Raw genomic sequence first — 21,949 nt, forward strand, 5'->3', positions numbered from 1 at the left:
TTAGTAGCAGTAGCTTTTGTAGTAGTAGTAGCAGTAGTTGCTGCATTAGTGGTAGTAGCAACAGCAGCAGTAGTATTTGCTATAGTAGTAGTAGTGGAAGTTGCTGTATCAGTGGTTGTAGTAATTGTATTCAATTTTCTGAAACACAGCCTCTTTAGTGGTATTAGCAACTTGTCAATAAGCAAGTTTTAGTTGAACATTAAACTAGTAATAACCAGTAATTAAAAGTTCTCTTAAATAACTTTGCAGGCCAAGAGTTTGACACTTTAAATGATCTAAATATTGATTTACAAATAAAATGTATTTGGTTAATAAGTACTGTATTGTTGTGAAGTCATAGTTGAACGTTCCACGTGTGACTCTGGTGATGACTCTCCACAGTGGGACCAGCCTATCGCTGTGACAACCACACGCAGTTCACCTGCAGGACCAACTACAGGTGCGTCCCTCAGTGGCTCGTGTGCAACGGCAACAACGACTGTCGAGACAACAGCGATGAGCAGGGCTGTGGTGAGTCAGGGGTACTGCAATAACTCCATCAAGGCGGGGGGAAAGATCATAAAAAATAACCTTAGAATTTCCGTATAATGATCAATGGGAATGTATTATAAATCATTGTTTGAAAAAATGTTTAGCTTCTGGATCAATTTTGAAGAACTTAAAATATGTTCACTTTATCACTTTAGAAACGCACACAATATTGTTGTTACTTTCTCAAATTATAAATATTTCAAGTTCATTATTTTAAATTGATTAAACAAAGTGACTATACCTAAAATACCTAGAAGAAAACGTATTGACTCACACACAATCAGAAGCGAAAAATATATATAATAAGAAAATTCCAAATGAATACATTGAGAGTTCAATTTCCACACATAAAATTTTAAGAACCACATTTTTTTAATCGTAGAATTCATCTTTGAAACTGATTAAATCATATAGAGATCAAATCAGGGGTCTCAAACTCAACCAACTTGTTCGAGGTTCTCAGGTTCAAATGTGTCGCCATCATAGTATTATTTTAACCATCTTAATAAATAATGCTGTGACTACATCTGAGGTTAAGTTAATGATTAAAAGGAATAACTACATGTCCTCCTCCACAGTTTAACTTCTTGCTCAGAGCAGCACAAACTTGATCAGTACTGAGCGTCTTCTTCAGCCGAGTAAGCAGATCTTGTTGTTGCTCCGTCAGAGCGCGGGGGTCAGGAAAGTGGCTTTGTACTGCTGAAGCACACTCACTCCCGTCTCCCTTATCAACGCTCCCACTCCATTAGTGCCATCTCCGTGCGGGAGGGGAGATCGGCGCTAATCTTCCTGTTAAGAATGCAGCAGATGGGCCAGGTGGAGGGCTTCGAGGGCAGGACCAGCTAACACCGCGCTATCTTTGACACCCAGCACTGTGTGGTAGAGATGGCTCAGACCAGCTCTCCTCCACGCTTCCCTCCTCATCCCCGTCAACGTTATGCTTGACAGACTCTTCAGGCATGGGAAAGAGGTCGTCCTGAGATCACTGCCTTTAAATTGAAAATGTAGTTGCTTTCTTTCACAGCTGTCTGCAGGTTCAACAAGGAGATTTACATTCATTTTTTTCACTTCGAGTTCATAAAACATAGCCTGTGAAAGATTTTGGAAAAATAGTTTTAGACCTTTCTCAAGAAAAAAAAGAAGAATTGATACCATCCACCATCGATTCCGTACTATAGAAAACCATATTGATATACGATATCACTGTATTGTTTTCTTTAAATAAAATATAAAAACATATATATATATATATATATATATGAGGGCATGACCAGCTAATACTGTGACATCTTTTTACACTAAAATTATCTATAATATTATATCTACTATCAACATGCCAAACATTTGATGGGTAAACATCCGGCGGCTAGATTGCAGCAGTCGTACCGTCTTCTGCAGCTAAAGAAACAATGAAATCCCGGGGATGACTTGAGGACGAGAGGATACAGGCGACTCCATCAGCTTTTAAAGCAGATGTTTGGAGATATTTTGGTTTAAAAACAAATTAAAGCAGTTTACGACTTTGTCAAGAGTCATATGGTCTGTAAATTCAGCAACACCAGAGTCAAGTACTCGACGATACTACAAATATATCCTTGTTACTACAGTCTCACAATATATCGTATCGTTGCCCCTGTATCGTGATACATATCGTATCGTCAGATTCTTGCCAATACACACTCCTGGAAAAGAGTCATAATTAAACATCATACAAATGTTCCTCCATACTTTAGTTATTTTAAATTTATCTAGGAATTAAATTGTAATACAATTAATATATATTATAATAAAACAACCTTTATCTAATTTTAAAGTCAAACAATAATTAGCTTTTCTAATATCCTTTATTACGACATTCAAGTTTTCCCACCAAATCAATGCACTTTTCTTTTTTTTTTCGGCAACAGTCACAGTCAACAAAGAGAATTAACCCACAAACTCCTGTCCTTGAGCCTCGAATAGCCGTGTATCGTTCTCCAGAAATACTCATGGATTTAGACACAGAGAATTAAACTCTGCTTGAATATCAGTTTTTAAGAGGTTGAACTGACATCATTTCTCTTCTCTCTCTAAGAGGAACTGACCTGTGATCCCATCGGCGACTTCCAGTGCGACAACCATCGCTGCATCCCTCGCCGCTGGAGGTGCGACGGAGACAACGACTGCGGCGACAACTCTGACGAACGAAGCTGCAGTACGTTCTCGTTTCATCCCCGTTGGTGCTGTAACTGTTTCCATGATGTCGGAGGGTTCAACACACTTGCCACTCAATTCATTCATACCTACATTTAGGCAAGGTGTATGAAAGCGTATGGAATGAAGGGAGATTTGACTTGAGCCACTGCGACTCAAGCTAATAAGTAGTAGTAACATAAGTAGCGTTATAAAAATGTACTGTACGTGACTGTAGAATAATGTATTATTATCAAAAACAACATTTGGAATTTTTTAACCTCATAAAAAGCTATTAAACAGGGATGTCAAACTCCAAATATCTTGTAGTGATCCGAATCCGAGACCAAACAAAAACAATATTAAGCAACTGTTTACTCTTCTTCACAAAACAAATTCCTTTAAAAAATAAAGTTTAACTCTTATTGTTGACAACCCTAATCTCTGTCCCTTGTTTTATCTTTAAACACTGGTAATTAATATGAACATTAATCTACTTTTATTTTTAAACAACTATCCGTTGACACATTTACAATTCACAATCATTAAGTGCACGATATTCAAAAAATGTGAAACATTACTTTTTAACAAGGATTCTAACTGAAATAAATCACTTTTGGACTCAATACCTAACATGACAAATACCTAACATGACAACACCACAATCTCTTTAACTCACTCAGTGTGTGTAATTTGTGTGTAAACGTGAGCAGTGTCTACACCTCCAAGTACACACATTTACGATCCGATCTGTGTGTTCCGCCTGGATCTGGTGTAGGTTTTTTGTAGGGGAGACCTTTATGTGTCAATCTGGATTGGATTGACTGACACTTTGTTTATTGAAAATTAAAATTATGATTTATTTTTACGATCTAAAGGGGTGTCCGGGAATATAACATGGACATATTAACGGGATCGAGGTACTAAAAAGATTGGGGACCCCTGATATACACGAATACCTTTCACAATAAAAGTGTTTTTGTTACACTCACCATACGTAAAAGTATGTAGAGGCATGTGTAACTATTGATGCATGTGCCTCTTCTCTGTGTTTGTACTGTGTTTACAGCACAATTATCACAAAGCCTGACGGACTATTTTACTTTTCTTGCTCAAATATTTGAGGCGTTTCGATGAAGATAATGTTAACCTGTATTTTTAACACGACAAAATGTTTACTCCAAAAGCGTCAGACGGGCCAAACACTAAATGACCGCGGAGATAGTTTCAGATTTTCAAGCTAACAATGAGTGCCTATCATCAGCCCAACAACACAATCTGAACATTTGAATTCAACATTTGAATTCAACATTTGAATACTGCTCAGACTTCCTCATTCGTCAAATAATCATCCTTTTATTGTGAAACTTGTTTTTCTTCAGCTCCACGTGCGTGCAGCGAGAGCGAGTTTCGCTGCGACAATCTGCGGTGCATTCCCGACCGTTGGGTCTGTGACCATGACAACGACTGTGAGGACAACTCGGATGAAAGGGACTGTGGTAAGTGGGGCCTTTTTGTTTTTGGACCTGGTTCTGGCTGCTAAACAGACGGCCAATAAAACCTCAAGTTTGTCCAGAGAAGTGGAGACGGGACCACCAGCTGTCGTTTGTTTACAACAAAGAAAAGTAATGCAAATATTGATGTTTTGTCCTTGAATTAAACCAGTTAGAAAAGCTATTTTACTCTTACATTTTATATGTTTAGATATTAGAATGAATTCTGCTTTATGTTTTTAATGCATTGTATTCCAACATTTGTTGTATTTGTGTTGCAGAACTGCGTACTTGTCATCCCGGCTTCTTTCAGTGTGGAAGTGGTCACTGTGTGGCCGAACGCTTCAAGTGTGATGGCAACGCTGACTGTCTGGACTTCACGGACGAGACGACATGTCGTGAGTTTAAACTTACGTGGATTTACCACCACCTAGTGGTCAATGCTGAGACTACATCTTATTGGTTGCGTGTAAAGCCTCAATGAAAATTGAGTTTATTTCCTTGAAGGTGATACTTGCTCGATTGTCTGTGTGTGTGCGTGTCTGTGTGGGTTTGTCTGCTTTTAAATATGTGTGCGTGTGTGTTAGTGTGTTTATTTGCATGTGCGTGTTTGTCTTTGCATGTGCGTGTGTAGTAGTGTGTTTTGAGTGTTTCAGAATCAGAATCAGAAATCCTTTATTTGTCCCGCGAGGGGAAATTCGGTTTAAACAACAGCAAGAGCAATTAACACAAATAAAACACCCAGAAATAAAAGAATGAGATAAAAAATATATAAATAGAATATAATATAAATTTTGACACAATAGACACAAAATAGAAAAGTTTGTGTCTATTGCATGTGTGTGTTTGTCTTTGTATGTGTTTTTGTGAGTGTGTGTGTTCGTCTGTGTGTGCGTGTTTGTCTGTGTGTGTTTGCTCTATCTCTGTGTTTTGGTCTGTTTTTCTGTGAGTGTGTGTGCATGACTATGTAAGTAAGTAAGTAATATTTATTTATATAGCGCTTTTGTGTGTGTATTAGCCGGATTTTGTGTTTGAGATTGTATGTGTTGGTCTTTAAATGTGTGTGTTTAGCTGTGTGTGCGTGTGTGTACCTGCATGTATGTGTGTGTGTTCATGTCTGTTACACAATTTATTTTTATTGATTTAAATGCTATTTTATTTACACATTCACTCATCTTGTCTTAAATATTGTTGTTAATATTGTGCTGTTGTTATTTTTTAAATCTTTTTTAAATGAATCTATGAGTTAAAACAAATGTAATTTTGCTGTAATGATAAAGCACTGCATGTTTGAAAGGTACAATATGAATAAACGTTATTATTATTATTATCCTTTATTCAAAATGTTAAGTTGTTTCTTTCATTAACAATCGATGATCTCTCTTGACTTCTAGCTCCTCGTTATCCCAACGGTACCTACTGCCCTCCGTCTCTGTTCGAGTGTAACAACCACATGTGTGTTCAGCCCAACTGGAAGTGCGACGGAGACAACGACTGCGGAGACAATTCAGACGAGGAGCTTCGGCATTGCTGTGAGTACAAACTTCAATCCTTTGACAGAAAATCACCAGATTTGATTGATCGTTTTCTCTCTCTCTCTCAGTGGATATTCAGTGTGAGAATCCGTTTAGGTTTCGCTGTGACAACAATCGCTGCATCTACAGTCACGAACTGTGTAATTCTGTGGACGACTGCGGAGATAATTCCGATGAGAGACAAGAGAATTGTGAGTCAGTCGTTACTGCCCCGGAAAATACTATGGAAGTTTACCATCAGAACGTTGAATAGTTGAATTTAACATTTCAAATGTTGAAACTTTGAATTCTTTATCAAGCTTAAGCATTGAATTATATTTTTTAATCATTTAATTCAATCATTTCTATATTAAAAGGTTTATTTTATTTTGATTTAATCATTTAATTTACAGATTTATATATTGAAGGGCTGATTTAGTTTTTCTTTTAATAATTTAATTACAATTATCTGTAAATTATTTATGAATTCATGTTTATTTACACAAAGTTTTATCAAATAAATCCAATAATTAAAAAATAAAAGTCCTAAATTATATATCTTTTAATTTATAGTGTTTTTAATTAAATATAAAAATGTATAATTAAGTAGTATAATAGCATCAGCAGACAATAAATAAATAAATATAAAATATTAAAAAAATTAATTTATATAATGTGTTTATATATTTATATTTATTAAATATATTTTACGTAATAAAATTGTGTAAAAAAAAAAGAAGAAGAAAAGGTTAATTTAGAAAATTCTCCATTTTTTAAAATTAAATTCTTTAAAAAACAACTTATTCAACCTTTTATTATTGAAAGTTTCAATGAAATAATTAAAAGCTTAAAATTGTAATCATTAAATTCAAGTGTAGAATATTCTAATGAAATACTTCTATAAAATATAGTGTTTCTGTTCCATGAGTTTTGTCGGTTTCTTGTTCAGGCCAGAGTCCAACTCACGGTCCGTGCTCGGACGAAGAGTACAAGTGCGGCAACAGTCAGTGCGTCCCTCTGGAGTACGCCTGCGACGACTACGACGACTGCGGCGACCAGACCGACGAGCTCGGTTGCCGTAAGTACAACAAGCAAGACCATTAATAAGAGTATTTGGATTGAAGAATAACGTTTTCTTTCTCCTTCTTTCAGACCAGAACAGCAGCCACACCTGCAGCGACAACATCTGCGAGCACAACTGCACCGACTTGACGGACGGAGGCTTCCTCTGCTCCTGCATGTCCGGCTTCAAGCCCAAATCCACGGAGAAGCACAGCTGTGAAGGTGACTGACACGCGTGTGTAGAGGCTTCAGCAGCTGACGTGACTCACGCGTGTTGTCGTTCGTCCACAGACATCGACGAGTGCGAGGTGTTCGGCATCTGCCCGCAACAGTGCAAGAACACGAAGGGAAGCTACGAGTGTTTCTGTGCAGAAGGATTCGTGTCGTACGGCGAACCTCACGGCACCGAGTGTGCGGCCCAGGGTGAGTTTTAATAGATGCATTTAGAGAGTTAAACGTGTGTGAAACATGATGTTGGTCGACTAGACGTTGTTAAGGTTGAGCTTTGTGAGTCATTTCTGTTCGTTGAAAAGTATTTAAAGGTCAAAGTAAAGGTTTGACAGAAGGATGTTATAATGTTATAATAAACATTTCCACAGACAAAACCACATACGACAACATAAATAATCAACATTAAAGACGAGAGTAACAAAGTGGTTTGTTTGTGTGTGTGTTTGTCAATGTGTGTTTGTCAGTGTGTGTGCTTATGAGTGTATGTGTGTGACTCTATGTGTGTGTGTCTGTTTAGTGGGTGTTTGTGAGTGTGTGTGTGAATGTATGTGTGTGTGTGAGTGTCTTTCATTCTGTGTATGTATGTAAGGTAAGGTAAGGTAAGGTAAAACTTTATTGATCCCTCAGGAGGTCTCCTTTGGGAAATTGTTTTTTACCAATAGCCAGCAATTTTTGATAAACAATAAAAAATAATACATAAAAAATAAAATAAGAAGAACATAAAGAGGAAGAACAAGATGACACATAAAGAGGAAGAACAAGATGACACATGTATGTGTATCTGTCAGTGCGTGTGTGTGTGTATTTGGTTCTGTGTATGTATGTGTGTGCGTCTGCATTTCATTGTGTGTGTGTATTTGATTCTGTGTATGTACAGTATGTATGTGTATGTTCGTCTGTGCCTGTGTGTGCGTCTGTGCATGTCTGTGTGTATGCGTGTGTGTGTGAGTGAGTTAGTGTTTTATGTGTGTATTGTGTGTATTGTGTGCGTGGGTATTTGTGAGTTTGTGTCTGCTGGTGTGTGTGAACCTAAATAAATGACTAATGCTTTTTAACTGTATTATTAACTGTATAATTGTCTATTTTTTATTTATTTTTGGACAAAAAACCTCCACATATTTCTTGATGGTTTCTTCTCCTCCCCAGGAAACCCACCGGTGCTGCTGCTGCCAGATAACGTCCGCATCCGGCGCTTCAACCTGTCATCGGAGGAATATTCCGACTACGTGGACAACTCTGCTCACATCCAAGCTCTGGACTACCTGTGGGATCCTGACCGAGACGGCCTGAGTGCGTCACGTTCTCAACTGAATCTGGATCAAACACACGCTCATAATGAATTCGGTCTTGTTTACATGTTATACACCAGGTGTCGTCTACTGGACTGTGCTGGGTCGCGGCTCACAGTTCGGGTCCATCAAACGGGCCTACATGACCACCTTCAACGACCACGGCAACAACCCAGTGAAGGACGTTGACCTGAACCTGAGATACGTTTCCAACCCGGAGGGCATCGCTGTGGACTGGGTCGGCGGGTAATTTGAGCTCAATTCTAAATCACTTTCAACGTGTATAATGTAACATATGTTTGACCCACATATTCATCGATACTACTATACTACTGTGTATCGTGACCCAGGTGTAGATAAAAAGCAAAACAAACGCAATCATTTTACGTGGCCGGATGGTTGGCTCAACATCAAAGACGATAAATGTCGATATTGTGATTTATAAAGACGTCAGTGTTTAAGAAAAGATAAGGAACGTAGATGATAGATGTCAATAATTGTACTTATAAAATCAAAACCAATGTTAAAGTAATGTATTTCATGAGTTGATGTAGGAGTATGTATTGGCAAGAATCTGGCGATACGATATATATTGTGATACTGTAGTAACAAGGAAATATTCATGGTATTGTCGAGTACTTGACTCTGGTGTTGCAGAATTTACAGACCACATGACTCTTGACGAAGTCGTAACTATTTTCATTTGTTTTGAAACCAAAATATGTCCAAACATCAGCTTTAAAACCTGCCGGAGTTGACTGTATCCTCTCGTCCTCAGTTATCGCCAGGATCTCGTAGGATTTCATTGTTCCTTTAACTGCAGAGGAAGCAATGACTGCAATGACTGCTGCCACCTAGTGGCCGGAATTTTAATTAAAACACAAAAATGACACAAAGGCTGTAAATATTTAATATATTATTTAAATTGTAAATGTAGTTATTTTATGATGTATGATAGAACTATGATGAAAAATGAAAATGAATGAATATATATATATATAATTATATTTCTGCCCCTATTGTCATTAAGTTGTTTCTACCTTGCTATAGATCAGTAATCATGTCTTTGGTAATAATGAGTGTAAAATGTATTTTTACATTAACTCTACTATTAACATTTTACTCTAAAAACCTTGAAAACTCAGGACGTAGACCGGACACGAAAAACACTAGTTTTGTAGATTGACCCAAACCATATATACATGTATTCATGTTCCCAGGCACATTTACTGGACAGATTCTGGCACCAATCGAATTGAAGTGGCCAAACTGGACGGGCGGTACCGGAAGTGGTTGATCCACACGGACTTGGAACAACCGGCCGCCATCGTGGTCAACCCAGCTCTCGGGTGAGTAAAGACTTGAACCCGCCGCGATTCTGGTTCTGGTGTCACTCACTGACATCCGATCACAGGATGCTCTACTGGACCGACTGGGGTCGAACACCCAAGATCGAGTCCGCCTGGATGGACGGTCAACACCGTCAGTTGCTGGTGGATTCCCAGGATATCGGTTGGCCCACTGGACTCGCTCTGGACTACATGAACGGAAACAGGATCTACTGGTGCGACTCCAAAGAAAACATCATAGAATCCATAAAGCCCGACGGAACCGACCGGAAGATCATCATATCAGGAGGTCAGTCTTCGTCATCGACTTGCAGCTGTATTTGATTATCTCTGATAGGGCTGAGTATTGGCAAGAATCTGATGATATGATACGTGTCAAGATAATGGTACAATATATTGTGATACTGTAGTAAAAAGGATATATTTGTAGTATTGTCAAGTACTTGACTCTGGTGTTGTAGAATTTACAGACCACATGACTCTTGACGAAGTCGTAACTGTTTTCATTTGTTTTTGAAACCAAAATATGTCCAAACATCAGTTTTAAAAGCTGCTGGAGTCGACTGTATCCTCTCGTCCTCAGTCTTCAATGTGCTCTTGCTGGATATAATTGTTCCTTTAAATGCGGAGGAACAAATGAGTGCTACCATCTAGCTGCCGGAAGTTTAATTGCAACACAAAAATGAACAAACGCCGCGAATACTTACATGTTATTAGTACATTTAAAAAATATATATATTTATTTTAAACACACAAGGTCTTTTATGTATTATAGAAATAAATAAACATTTAAATATAAACCATAAAAGACTGAAAATAAATAAATAATCGATACAGTTCTGTTCAATATCGAAAGAAAATATCCCAATATTTAAGTGTATAAATATTTTGTTGACCCTCCTTCCGTAGATATCGGGAACCCCTACAGCCTGGATCTGTTCGAGGGACACGTGTACTGGACCACGAAGGAGAAAGGCGAGGTTTGGAGGACCAACAAGTTCGGCAGTGGGACTAAAACCAAAGTTCTGACCATCAATCCCTGGCTGACCCACGTGCGGATCTACCAGGAGCATCGTCACAACCAATCAGGTTCGAGACTGACCCTGATATTCAAACAACACTGCGATCAAGTTTAAACACTTTACGTCTCCACTGGGTCTTTAGTGCCAAATCCATGCGAGAACGCCTGCAGTCACCTGTGTCTCCTCCAGCCGACCGGCTACTCCTGCGCCTGCCCTCAGGGTTCTGCTCCCCTGGACTCGGACTCCACTCAGTGCGACGCAGGTACGAACCGCGACGAGCTTCCTCCCTGCACGACGCCCGCTTTTTTATCGTCGGCCTGACTTTTGCTTCGGCTTCTCGCTCCCGCAGCCATTGAGGCGCCTGTTCCCATGCCGCGTGCATGCAGATGCATGAACGGAGGAACCTGCTACACGGATGAGGCTGGTTTGCCCAAGTGCAAGTGAGTTTTTGTAACGGCGGAATCGCACCGACGACCCGGTCGTAGTTTCCCCTCTTCTAGCAAGATGAGATGCAATCGTTGCGTGATTATGATGGTGGTTTTTCTAGGTGTCCGTACGGTTACATGGGAAAGTTCTGTGACGTTGGAGTTTCAAAGGGAGCACCACCAGGGACAGGTACGTCCCCCCTTTACTTTTAACTTATATGTGACCCGGATTTGTTGATGAATAAGACATTTTAGCTGATTTTTAAAAATGCAATTAAATATTTAATTGGTAAATAAAGTTGAAGTACACTTTTTAAACAGAAAAATCAAGTACTAAAAGGAAAATAAAATTAAAAAGAAATTATATCATTAAATGAGTTTGCCATAAGAATTTAAGAGTAAGGTAATAATTGTTAAAAATACTTTATCACATGTAATATAATGTATTATTCTATATGTAATACAGTGTTATTTTTAACTTTCTAGAGTGTTGCTGTTTGCTGTAGCAAGTTAAAAGGAGGCTCTAATTACCGCTCCCACCTTACTTATGGTGCCATCAGGAATAGTCCCATGATGCCTTTCTACACCGAGCTCTGTTTAGTGATGGGTCATTGGTTGCCACAATACTGTATTGAAATGCTCAGTCTATGTTAATGCTAAGTCTAAAGTTATCCAAAGCTGTAATTGGTTTGCTGGGCGGCAAAGCATTATGGGCACATGCAGGTTCAAATAAATGTTGTTATCCCTTGTGTTGTCTCTGGGTCAAGGTGAATGACCTCCACCACTGTATGTCTATTTATGGAAGCCAGGGTCGTTGACCTTGACCCAGAGGCAACACAAGGGATACCACAAATATATTTGTTTTCGGTGCTTCGGGTCACCTTGTCCCTGAGATAACACAAGTCCAGGTCGAGGTTTATGTGGACCTTCAGGAGGTCAGATTGTGGGTCTGTAGGCTCTTGTCAGAGGTGTAAAAATGTCCAAACATTGTGTCCAGCTGTTGCCGTCCTGCTGGTGGTCATCATCGTCCTGGTCACCGGAGCCCTGGCGTCCGGGGTTTTCCTCAACTACAGACGAACTGGATCCTTCATCCCGTCGATGCCGAAGCTGCCCAGGTACGACGCCCGACCTGAAGTCCCCTCAGACCAGTTCAAAGCTCTGAAAGTTTGTGTTTTCGTTTTTGTTGCAGCCTCAGCAGTTTGGTGAAGTCCAGCGACACGGGCAACGGCGTGATGTTCCACTCGGGTGACGATGTGGACCTGGGACCTTCACGTCTCGGGGTGTCATTCATTGACACGACGGTGCATATGGTGAGTTCATGGTCTTTCAACGTGATGTTTACAGTCGCGTTCTCCAGTCATTTTTTAACTGAAGGTTCTTTCGCTGTCGGCTCCTCGTTAATGTTTGTTTTGAGCCATTTTGTGATTTAAAAAATGTAATTCAATTGGAAATGAATGTGGACTGATTTTTTTTCACAGGGTGACAATTTTGCCCTACAAGTGGGGAGGAAGCCCGTCACGTTCGAGAACCCACTCTTCGCCTCAGCTGAAGGAGCGCCGGGCGACCCTGCAGTCATTCACGCCACTCAGGTGCGACTCCACCTTCATGGATCAGAGCCTTCGATATTTTGAACCTTTGAATTTAAGCATCAGATTAGTTTGTAACCCTTGTGAACGACCTCCTTGGCCTCCGGGTCACTTTGACCCAGAGACAACACAAAGGATACCACATACTCATTTGTCCTCCGGGTCACTTTGACCCAGAGACAACACAAGGGATACCACAAACACATTTGTTTTCGGAGCCTTTGGGTCACCTTGACCCAGAGACAACACAAAGGATACCATAAACACATTTGTTTTCGAGGACTTCGGGTCACCTTGACAACATCAATCATTTCTGTGATTGAAGATTGATGGTAATTGAGAGATTATTGTAGAAATGATGTTTGTTCACCAGGTGACGGTCAACATGGGAGGCGAGCAGCTCCAGAACAACTTCGAGAACCCAGTGTACCGAGCGGACCAGCCGGCCGCCGTGGTCAACACCACGACTGTGGTCAGCGCGCCCGTGGAGGTGAGTGACCTCAGAACCTCAGAACCTCCCAGAGTCTCACGCTGGTGCTGACATGTGTGTCGGGGTCACAGGAGTCCAAGTGGAGCTTCTTCAAGAGGAAGTTAAAGCCCAGCACGACGTTTGAAAACCCTTCGTATTCAGAGGTGAGTCCTGGATGGATGAAGGGATGGATGAACCGATAGATAGACTGATGGATGGATGGATGGATGGATGCATGGATTGACGGATGGATCGATGAATGGATGAAGGGATGGATGGACAGGTGGATGGACTGATGGATGGATGGATGGATGGATGAAGGGATGGACAACCGATGGATGAATGGATGGATGGATGGATGGATGGATGGATGGATGGATGGATTGACGGATGGATCGATGAATGGATGTAGGGATGGATGGACTGATGGATGGATGAATGGATGAATGGACGGACGGACAGACGGAAGGATTGATGAATGGATGTAGGGATGGATGGACTGATGGATGGATGCATGGATGGATGGATGGACGAATGGATCAATGGACGGACGGACGGAGGGACGGACGGATGGATGGATTGACGGATCGATCGATGAATGGATGAAGGGACGGACGGATGGATGGATGGATGGATGGATTGACGGATCGATCGATGAATGGATGAAGGGACGGATGGATGGATGCTCTCACTCCTGCCCCCAAACTCAGAATTAAACAATCTAAATAATAAGTCCCTGAGTCTATTAGTGTCGGATCATGGGAGGAGCATTCATGCTCCATCTGTTCACTGAGAAGTAGATTAAAACAAGGATTTATTTTGGATACAACATGATCTGATCTGGTCCCAGATGAAGGACGACAAGACGCCGGGAGCCGAGTCCACCTCCAAACCTCCCGCCCCGCCTCGGAAACTCTCCAGGAAAGATCGCCCGAGCGTCTTCTCCCCGACCGAGGACACTTTCAAAGACACGGCGAGTCTGGTCCGAGAGGACAGCGACGCCTGATCCTCCACAAACACACTTTGCACAGAATTTATTTTTTTATGCAGACTGTGTAGACGCATCTAATCGAGATTTATGAAGAGATGACTTTTGCCTTCTACGTTTCTTATGCCAATTCTAATGTACAAACTGTAAATCTTTGCACAGACGCTGCTGATAGAGATGTTGATAAACTTGTTATATATTTGTAAATTTGAACAGATTTTTGTTTGTTTTCATAGATACTTTTCACAGCATTCGTAAAAACCTTCAAATCAAACTTTGAAATGTTGTCCGTTCAACTTTCATGCTTATATACCTCAACACTTTCAGGGCTGGCAGGACGACGGATTCACGATTCTGACACTCGTTCCAGGCGAGGAAACTGAAAAAAACCTGTGTTTTAGTTCATTTTTGTGTACGAATCGAAGATGTTTGTTGCGACAATCTGAAGCTGAAATTCAACGTCAGAGAAGGATCAGGAAATGATGAGAGTTTGCGAACAAACTACTACTACTATCCATTATCGGTCTCAAGGTTTTAGCGACAATTTTCGGTATTTATTTAAAAAAAATTATACTGGGGATCATACCAATACTTTCACTTCGATACTGGTTTCTGGATTAAATTAGAATATTTTCAAAATAAAATATTTCTCTTTTACACATAAAGTTCATCATTTCATTCAATCATTTCTATATTGAACACATTTTTTTTCCAATAATTGATTGAAAAAGGCCCTGAAAACAAATGTGTTTGTGGTATCCCTTGTGTTGTCTCTGGGTCAAGGTGACCCGAAGGCCCCAAAAACAAATGCGTTTGTGGATTTAATTTCAACAAGCTGTTTCCTTACAGAGGAAAAGATTTAGAAAATAAATTTTGATCGCGCGTGGTTCCGAACGTGGCACCAAAAATACTTGGTACTACCGAAGTATTTAAGCGTGTTCCAAAAAAGTTCCAATACCCAGTCCAAGGTAGGGATCTTGGAAAAGGTCAAGAGATGTTGAGGAGAAGACGAGTAAATTCAGGAAATAAACAGTGACATTTTAGAAGGAAGGGCAAGCATGCCTACATATTCTTAATTTACCCTGGAAACCGGCCGAGGCAGATCATCTGGAATACTAGTACAGGGTTGTACGAGTTGTACAAATATTACTGGAATGTCCAAAAGGCGATAAAATACTAGACTTGAACGAGAACGAGTGCAAATTCTATCGCGTGCGCGACGTTTACGACGTCTTAGAAACTATTAAATCAACATTCTCGGCTGTCATTTTATACGAAAATCACGCTTCCATTGACGCACATTTTGAACAGTTTCCTCGCCTCGAACGCCTGGCAGAGAAAGTAGCAAATAATTGTTTTGAATCAACGTAACGAACCCGACTTTCAATCAACACTTCTCCGTGATTCGCTAGAGAATAATGGCCGCCATGTTTTTTTTGAGTTGAATACTTGAATGTGAAGTTAATTTATGTGCTGAAATACCAGACACTTCACCTGCAGATCAGACTTTTTTTTTATATAAAGACTAATGATTTTTCTTTTCTTATAAGGTTTTTATTATCGGAGCAAAGATATATTGTGATCATTCAGAATGAAATGTTTTATGTTGGTTAAATTTCTGCTGCTGCTGAGACATGAATGAATAAATTTTCTATTTTGTGACGTTGTTTCATGAATGACCACTTCAATTCAATTTCAATTCAATTTTATTTAAAGTGTCTTATCATAACAAAGTTATCTCAAGACACTATACAGTTGAAATAAGACTATAGTTGATTAAGGAAAAATAGATCCCAGCAATTCAACAAAGAGCAAGAAACAAAACACTAGCTGTACAGTGAGCAATGGCGAGGAAAAACTTCCTTTTAGAAGGCAGAAACCTCGAGCGGAACCAGACTCATTGTTGACGGCCTGCCGCTTTGACCGGCTGGGAGGAAGGATGGGGGGGTAGACAGATGGATAAGGAGAGGAGTGAGGGAGGATATAGTGAGAGAAAAGAGAGTGTAGGAGGGTCCATGGAGGTGCTGGAGAGAACTCGGGATCTGATGACGTGGTGAAGATCCTGGATCAGCAGCAGCTCTGGAGGTGGAGCCCTGGGGCTCCGGGAGAGAAATAAAAAGGTGTGGGTTTGGGACAAATGTATACAATACACAGGTATACAGACTCCGGTGACGGGTGAAGATATATAGGGGGGGGGGGGGGGGGTATTGAAATAGCCAGGCAAGAGGGCACATACCTAGCACAGCAGGATCCAGACACAGGGGCCCGTCCGCGGCAGGAACCCGCGGGAGACCAGGACCCGGCAGGCGAGATAACCACCAGAGCCGACCCCAAACACCAGCGAGAAGGCGGACCACCACCGGGGGCGCGAGAGGGCAAGCACAGGCGAGGACGACCGAGGAAGCAGAGAGGGGGAGGCACCAGGCGCAGGCACCGGGGCAGAGGGGCAGCCAGAAGAACCAGTCAGGGGATAGAGCCCCGGGGCCAGGCCGGGCCACGGAAGACCCCCAGACCGTCAGGCTGCCACCAAGTCCATAGCAGGGGACCGAGTCAAGGAGATAGGGATCCACCACAGCAGCGGCGGCGGAGCCCCCCCCAATACCCTGCGGACACGGCCAGTAGCCGGGTCGAGTGCCACCGCATGAGCCCGGGGGAGCAATGGCCAGGCACCGGCCCAGGTCCCCCGGGTCACAGGGGGGCCACGGTTGTGCGGGCAGGGCGGGGGCAATGGGGCTGCAGCCGTCCGGGAACGGCCCCCACTTGTTGATCTTCGTTCGTCCACTAGGGGCGGGCTATTACTTTTTTCCTAAGGGTCGCTTTAAATACTGTGACTGGTGTAAGGGGTCGTCAAGCTAAAAGAAAGAAGGAACAAATACTAAAAATGTAAAAATAGATGTCATTATACCTTGATATTTTATTACAGAAGTTAAATAAGATACATTTCTTATAATATGAAATAATTGGCATGTTTTTACCCAATTATTTATTGGCAACTTATTTTTGAGGGAAGAAAAATAACAAAAACTAAAAAAATGTTATCTAATCTAATTAATAAAAACATGAAAAAAAACATTAGCTATCGGACGCATTTCTACATGATTACATTTAAACTCGAGTTTTAAAATAACCTTTGACATATTTAAATAGAAAAAAATTATACAAATTATTTGATGAAACTATAGCTTTATGTAATTTTACTAAATTGATGACGTTCATAAAGTTTGTTCTATTTTTGTGTTTTAGTATAGAAAATATATTTTGATTGAAATCTTTTTATATATATTTGAGCATTTTTGTAAATCAAAATGTACATTTCACTGAAGCAACAGTTTTTTTTTATATATGTATTCAAGCAACTTTGATTAAAAATGTTTTTTTATTAAAACATTTCATTTTAATTGAAGCAAAAATGTTATCGTTAAATCTTTTTCAATTCAAGCAGATTTTTTTATTACCATTTTTGTCTTTAATCACCTTTTTTTGATTGAGAACTGTAGTTTTTACTGAAGCAACTCTTTAGTTTGAAACTATTTGAGGCAAAATATTTGCTTTTTGTATTAGAGCAACTTTTTCTTTTAATTGAAAAAACCTTTGATCGAAATCTTTTTTATTAGAGCAACTTTTTCGATTTAAAGCAACTGTTTTTTTGATTTACACAACTTTATTTTATTTTAAATGTTTTTTGTTTGAGGCTTATTTAACTAATTTCTTATAGAAATCTTTTTTGAGAAGAACAAACTTTATCGTTTAATTTTTTAATATCAAAGCAACGTTTTTCAATTGAAAACAACTATTTTTTTTCCCCATCGAAACCTTTTCTTGTTTTTATTGAAAACAATAAAAGTTAAGTTCTGGGCGACGGGAACAACAGGCTCAGAAGGAAGTCGGAGAAAAAAGACGGACAGTACGACAGAGGAATCCACAAGAGTTTGGCGTCCCAGCCTGCACTGTAGCGGGTCTTCGGGCTACAGGCGCTCAAGGCGTGCTCCATACACGACGTCACTTTCCCGAGATCTTTGCTACACAACACGTCCAGAGTGAAGTCTTGAAATTTAATAACTGCAACACACGGTTTCTGTTAGTATTTGCCACAAAAAAAGAAAAAGCGTTTTGATGTTCGCGGCGACCCACATTCGTCGAGATACGTCGGCCCGTAAGAGTTCTTGACTTCCTGCGGGAGTCCGGTCCAGAGCCTCTTCATGTCGGCCTCGAAGAGATCCGCCCGGGTCACCGCGGTCTTGAAGAAACCCGGTTCTATGATGCTGACTTTGACTCCAAAGTGGTGCATGTCCCTCCTTCAAGTGACGAGGAAAACACTGATAACATTTTTAAATATGCAACCAGCTTAAACCATAATAATAACTTAAATAAAAGATCTCAAATAAAGTTTTAATTGCACCCGACATCTAACAGCTGGAGAGGAAAACATTAGCTCTAAGATATAATTTTTTAACTTGGATTAATTTAAGTGGATTTATAATGTTTTCCATCATGATGCTAACAAGTGCTAATGCTACTAGCTAGCTCATGATGCTAATCATGATCAAATCTACTTATATTATTTCTGTAACGACCGAAATATGCTCAATCCTATAGTTATTTCGTTAAAGTTGAACTAGTTTCTTTAACCCTTTTTTAAAAACATATTTGTTTTTTGAGAACGACTTTGTTACTATAGGAATTAAATGTTGTTTTTTTAGAGCAACCCCTTTGAAAAAACATGTATATTTAAATGTACTAAGAGTATAGTTATTCTATACTAACATTGAGGTAGTATACTTGAGGTTTACTTTTAGATTCTTGAGCAAAATGTACAAATGTACATTGAAGCATACTAAGAGAAAACATATTTTATAATAGAATTTAAGTAATATACTTGAAGTTCACTTTAGACTTACTATACTAAATATTACACTGATGTATACGTACACGATTATTATACAATATACTTGTATGCCTGATAAACCTAAGGTTGATGGTTCGCGTCCCATGGTGCAATTTACCATGAATTTACGATTGTTTATTAAAGTGAATACCAAAACTTTTAATAGCAAAGTAGTATAAAGAATAGGGTACTTTGAGTAAACTTCAAGTATACTTTATAAACTAAACTATAGACTTAAATAGTACATATACCTTAGTTAGTATACTTATTTTTAAGTCTACTTGATTAAATATACTACAAGAATACTACTTTTTGCTAAGTGGCCGCTAATGCTATTAGCTATATTTGCTAGTGGTTTTGCTAATTGCAAAGAAAAATAAACAAACTGAAACAAAGTTTCTCCTGCTTTTTAAAGGCGTTTTCGTAGTGCAATCTGAAGATTATTAAAGTAAAATATACATATTTGTTTTTAAATACATGTTTTTACTTCTAAGCTAATTTTAGCAATTGCTACATTAGCTTATGATAACGCTATCAACCTTCATAAGACATATCATCATTTATATCTGTATAATTTATATATATATATATATATATATATATATATATTTATGATTATATATTGTCAAAAATACTTGCATAAAGTAGTAACAAGTGCTGCAAGTACAGAAGTTTCTGCAGCTCCACGGAGCATAAGCTACATCACACCTGAGGCTGTCGGAAAAGGCTTCCACCCCCCACTTGGACACAGAGTAGCCTCCTCCGGTGAGGGACAGTCTCCCCAGGATACTGGCCACGTTCACCACTCGACCTCTGGCTTTCTTCAGGAGCGGCAGACACTGGAGCGTCACCTCGATGACCCCGACCAGGTTCACGTCCAGGATCTTCTCGAAGTCCTTCAACTGCAGCCAGTCCGAGGGGGCCATGGGAGTAGACCTGCCCGCATTGTTGACCAGACCCCACAGACCTGAGGGGCCACAGACGATGAACACAGAACCTGACGCTCGTGCGGATGTTCAGCAACGATAAACCTGAGGTGATGGTTCTCAGTGATCAACTTGATCAAACAGATTTGGTTGCATTTATATCGACGATATAGTGACGTGACGATGACACACAAATATTTATTGCTCAAATTCCTAGGAGGTATTTTTGATTCTTTTCATTATTCAAATCAAAAAAAACAAAACTTTCTTGAACTGGGATTTTTTATTTAATTGATGCAACTTTTTGTTTTTATTAGAGAATTTTTTTTTTGTTTGTTTTGTTTTGATTGAAGCAACTCCTTTATCCAACTTCATATTTTTATTCGTCACATCATTATAAATCACAATTTTATGGGATATATTTATTTATTTTGATTAAAGCGACTTTTTTTTACTTTAAAATGTAAATATTTTTCTTTTGGAGGAACTTTTTGGATTAAAAAACTTGTTGCTTTAGTAGAACAAATATTTTCGAACTTCTTTTCCCAATCAATTTGTTTTTTATTTACACTCGTCTCCGTTTTTAATTGAATTTTTTTTTTGTATTGAATTTATTTTCATAAAAGCTAAATAAATATTTTTAATTGAGATCTACATTATTGATATTGAACGTTTTTAATTTTATTTAAATGTTCTTTTTTTGTTTATTACAGCAACTTCTGTTTTGTATAAGAGCATTCAAAAAGAGTTACTTTTTCGATCGATAATATTTTTCTTTTGACTAAAACAAGTTTTAATTTTTTTAATTTTCTCATTAAACACTTTTTTATTGAAGGTACGTTTTTATTATGAAACCTTTTTTTTTCTTAAGCAACTTTTTTTTTTTAATGGAATAATAAAGAAGTAAATATACCTCCAAACAATTCAAACATAAATATTTTAAAACACGTCGACTACTTAAAAAAAAAAAAAAAAAAAAAAAAAAGAGTAAAAAAGAGTGAAAGTACATTTACACTTTGACCAAAAACTATTTCCTGGTAACGATAAAGTTTCATGAAGCTGCAAAAAAAGATTCATGTCGACAGAATCTTCTCTGGACAAGTTGAAATGAAGTCCTCCCCAGAGGAGGACGGTCAGGGATTGATGGGTCGGGTCCAGGTTATCTCTCCCAGTGCCTTCCTCTCACTGGCACCCCCTCTCCCCCCTACTCACCTCACCCCCTACTCACCTCTCTCCCCCACTTCTTTGCTGACAAACTCCACCATCCTCCTGATGCTCTCGGTCTCCGTGACGTCCAGCAGGAGGGTCTTGAGTCTGGGGGAGGTCAGCGAAGACAGATCTGCTGCCCCTTTCTCCGACAGACACGCCGCGACCACGTGGAAGCCTTTCTTATCCAGTTGCCGGGCCAGAAGATTCCCGAACCCGCTGTCACACCCTGTGATGACCACATGCTTCTGGCCGAAGCCACCGACCTCCGACGACCCCCGGACGTACCACCAGATGGCGACATACGCAAGCAGGACTATCGTAAAAGACCATCCGGGGTTGGATAAAATGATCTGCAACACGAACTCGGTTAGTTTGAACAACCATGCAAGAATATCAAAGTGTATACATATATATATATAATATTCTTACCTCTAATGTATCTTTCACTAGTTCTTCAGTGGAAACCTTAGAGAAGTAGAACTTATTTTCAACAAATCATTCTCTAAAATCATCCATTTTCTTATGAGCTAAAGCGACAACATTGACTGACCTTCACCCCCATTACCTTTGAGGACTGTCTTTTAACTTTATCTGGATGAAAACTGTCAAAATACAAAGTTGCATTAACTCACCATGGCTGCAGCTAACTGACCGTCGAGGCGATCGGCTGGGAGCGAAGTTCACCTCCGATTTCAAGGCGTCTGCGCAGTTAGCGTCCGCCAACATAACGCTGGAGTCACAGGAGCATGTTGTTGTGCAACTTGACCTTCTCTGATAACAGCATTGAACTCAGATAAA

General features: G+C 39.6%; 2 protein-coding genes across 3 annotated transcripts in view; one reads left to right on the plus strand and one right to left on the minus strand.

Moving 5' to 3' along the window:
* lrp2a (low density lipoprotein receptor-related protein 2a) overlaps nucleotides 1-15,757 on the plus strand; it is a 70,227-nt gene extending 54,470 nt beyond the window's left edge. Inside the window, exons 59-81 of the mRNA XM_087804364.1 lie at nucleotides 382-510; nucleotides 2,606-2,725; nucleotides 4,086-4,202; nucleotides 4,478-4,594; nucleotides 5,591-5,728; nucleotides 5,800-5,922; nucleotides 6,660-6,788; nucleotides 6,863-6,994; nucleotides 7,064-7,195; nucleotides 8,150-8,293; nucleotides 8,373-8,538; nucleotides 9,513-9,641; nucleotides 9,707-9,930; nucleotides 10,551-10,730; nucleotides 10,806-10,925; nucleotides 11,013-11,103; nucleotides 11,211-11,278; nucleotides 12,086-12,203; nucleotides 12,278-12,398; nucleotides 12,567-12,677; nucleotides 13,048-13,164; nucleotides 13,236-13,307; nucleotides 13,994-15,757. Coding sequence (XP_087660490.1) covers nucleotides 382-510; nucleotides 2,606-2,725; nucleotides 4,086-4,202; nucleotides 4,478-4,594; nucleotides 5,591-5,728; nucleotides 5,800-5,922; nucleotides 6,660-6,788; nucleotides 6,863-6,994; nucleotides 7,064-7,195; nucleotides 8,150-8,293; nucleotides 8,373-8,538; nucleotides 9,513-9,641; nucleotides 9,707-9,930; nucleotides 10,551-10,730; nucleotides 10,806-10,925; nucleotides 11,013-11,103; nucleotides 11,211-11,278; nucleotides 12,086-12,203; nucleotides 12,278-12,398; nucleotides 12,567-12,677; nucleotides 13,048-13,164; nucleotides 13,236-13,307; nucleotides 13,994-14,149 — 2,954 coding nt within the window. The 3' untranslated portion in view covers nucleotides 14,150-15,757. The remainder of the gene's footprint in view (nucleotides 1-381; nucleotides 511-2,605; nucleotides 2,726-4,085; nucleotides 4,203-4,477; nucleotides 4,595-5,590; nucleotides 5,729-5,799; nucleotides 5,923-6,659; nucleotides 6,789-6,862; nucleotides 6,995-7,063; nucleotides 7,196-8,149; nucleotides 8,294-8,372; nucleotides 8,539-9,512; nucleotides 9,642-9,706; nucleotides 9,931-10,550; nucleotides 10,731-10,805; nucleotides 10,926-11,012; nucleotides 11,104-11,210; nucleotides 11,279-12,085; nucleotides 12,204-12,277; nucleotides 12,399-12,566; nucleotides 12,678-13,047; nucleotides 13,165-13,235; nucleotides 13,308-13,993) is intronic.
* A 1,745-nt stretch (nucleotides 15,758-17,502) lies between these two features.
* LOC148068328 (retinol dehydrogenase 7-like) lies at nucleotides 17,503-21,876 on the minus strand. Of its 2 annotated transcripts, none has more exons than XM_087804362.1 (6): nucleotides 21,784-21,876; nucleotides 21,581-21,616; nucleotides 21,171-21,501; nucleotides 19,725-19,983; nucleotides 18,263-18,426; nucleotides 17,503-18,190 (listed from the first exon to the last, which is right to left on the minus strand). In XM_087804362.1, the coding sequence occupies exons 1-6, from the start codon at nucleotides 21,784-21,786 to the stop codon at nucleotides 17,976-17,978; spliced, it is 1,008 nt and encodes a 335-aa protein (XP_087660488.1). In that variant the 5' UTR covers nucleotides 21,787-21,876; the 3' UTR covers nucleotides 17,503-17,975. The 2 variants fall into 2 exon arrangements, with proteins under 2 accessions (XP_087660488.1, XP_087660487.1); XM_087804361.1 differs by having other exon boundaries at nucleotides 21,702-21,789.
* Nucleotides 21,877-21,949: the final 73 nt, after the last annotated feature.

Source organism: Callionymus lyra, chromosome 12 (genome assembly GCF_982586985.1).
Source record: "Callionymus lyra chromosome 12, fCalLyr1.hap1.1, whole genome shotgun sequence".
NCBI classification, from domain to species: Eukaryota; Metazoa; Chordata; class Actinopteri; order Syngnathiformes; family Callionymidae; genus Callionymus; species Callionymus lyra.

What these genes read in the sequence shown, in the direction of transcription:
- LOC148068328 (XM_087804361.1), bottom strand. An exon ending in CAAAGAAGTGGGGGAGAGAG is followed by an intron (nt 19,984 to 21,170) that starts GTGAGTAGGGGG and finishes GTGGCCCCTCAG; the next exon opens with GTCTGTGGGGTCTGGTCAAC. An exon ending in GCCGACGTATCTCGACGAAT is followed by an intron (nt 18,191 to 18,262) that starts GTGGGTCGCCGC and finishes CGTGTGTTGCAG; the next exon opens with TTATTAAATTTCAAGACTTC.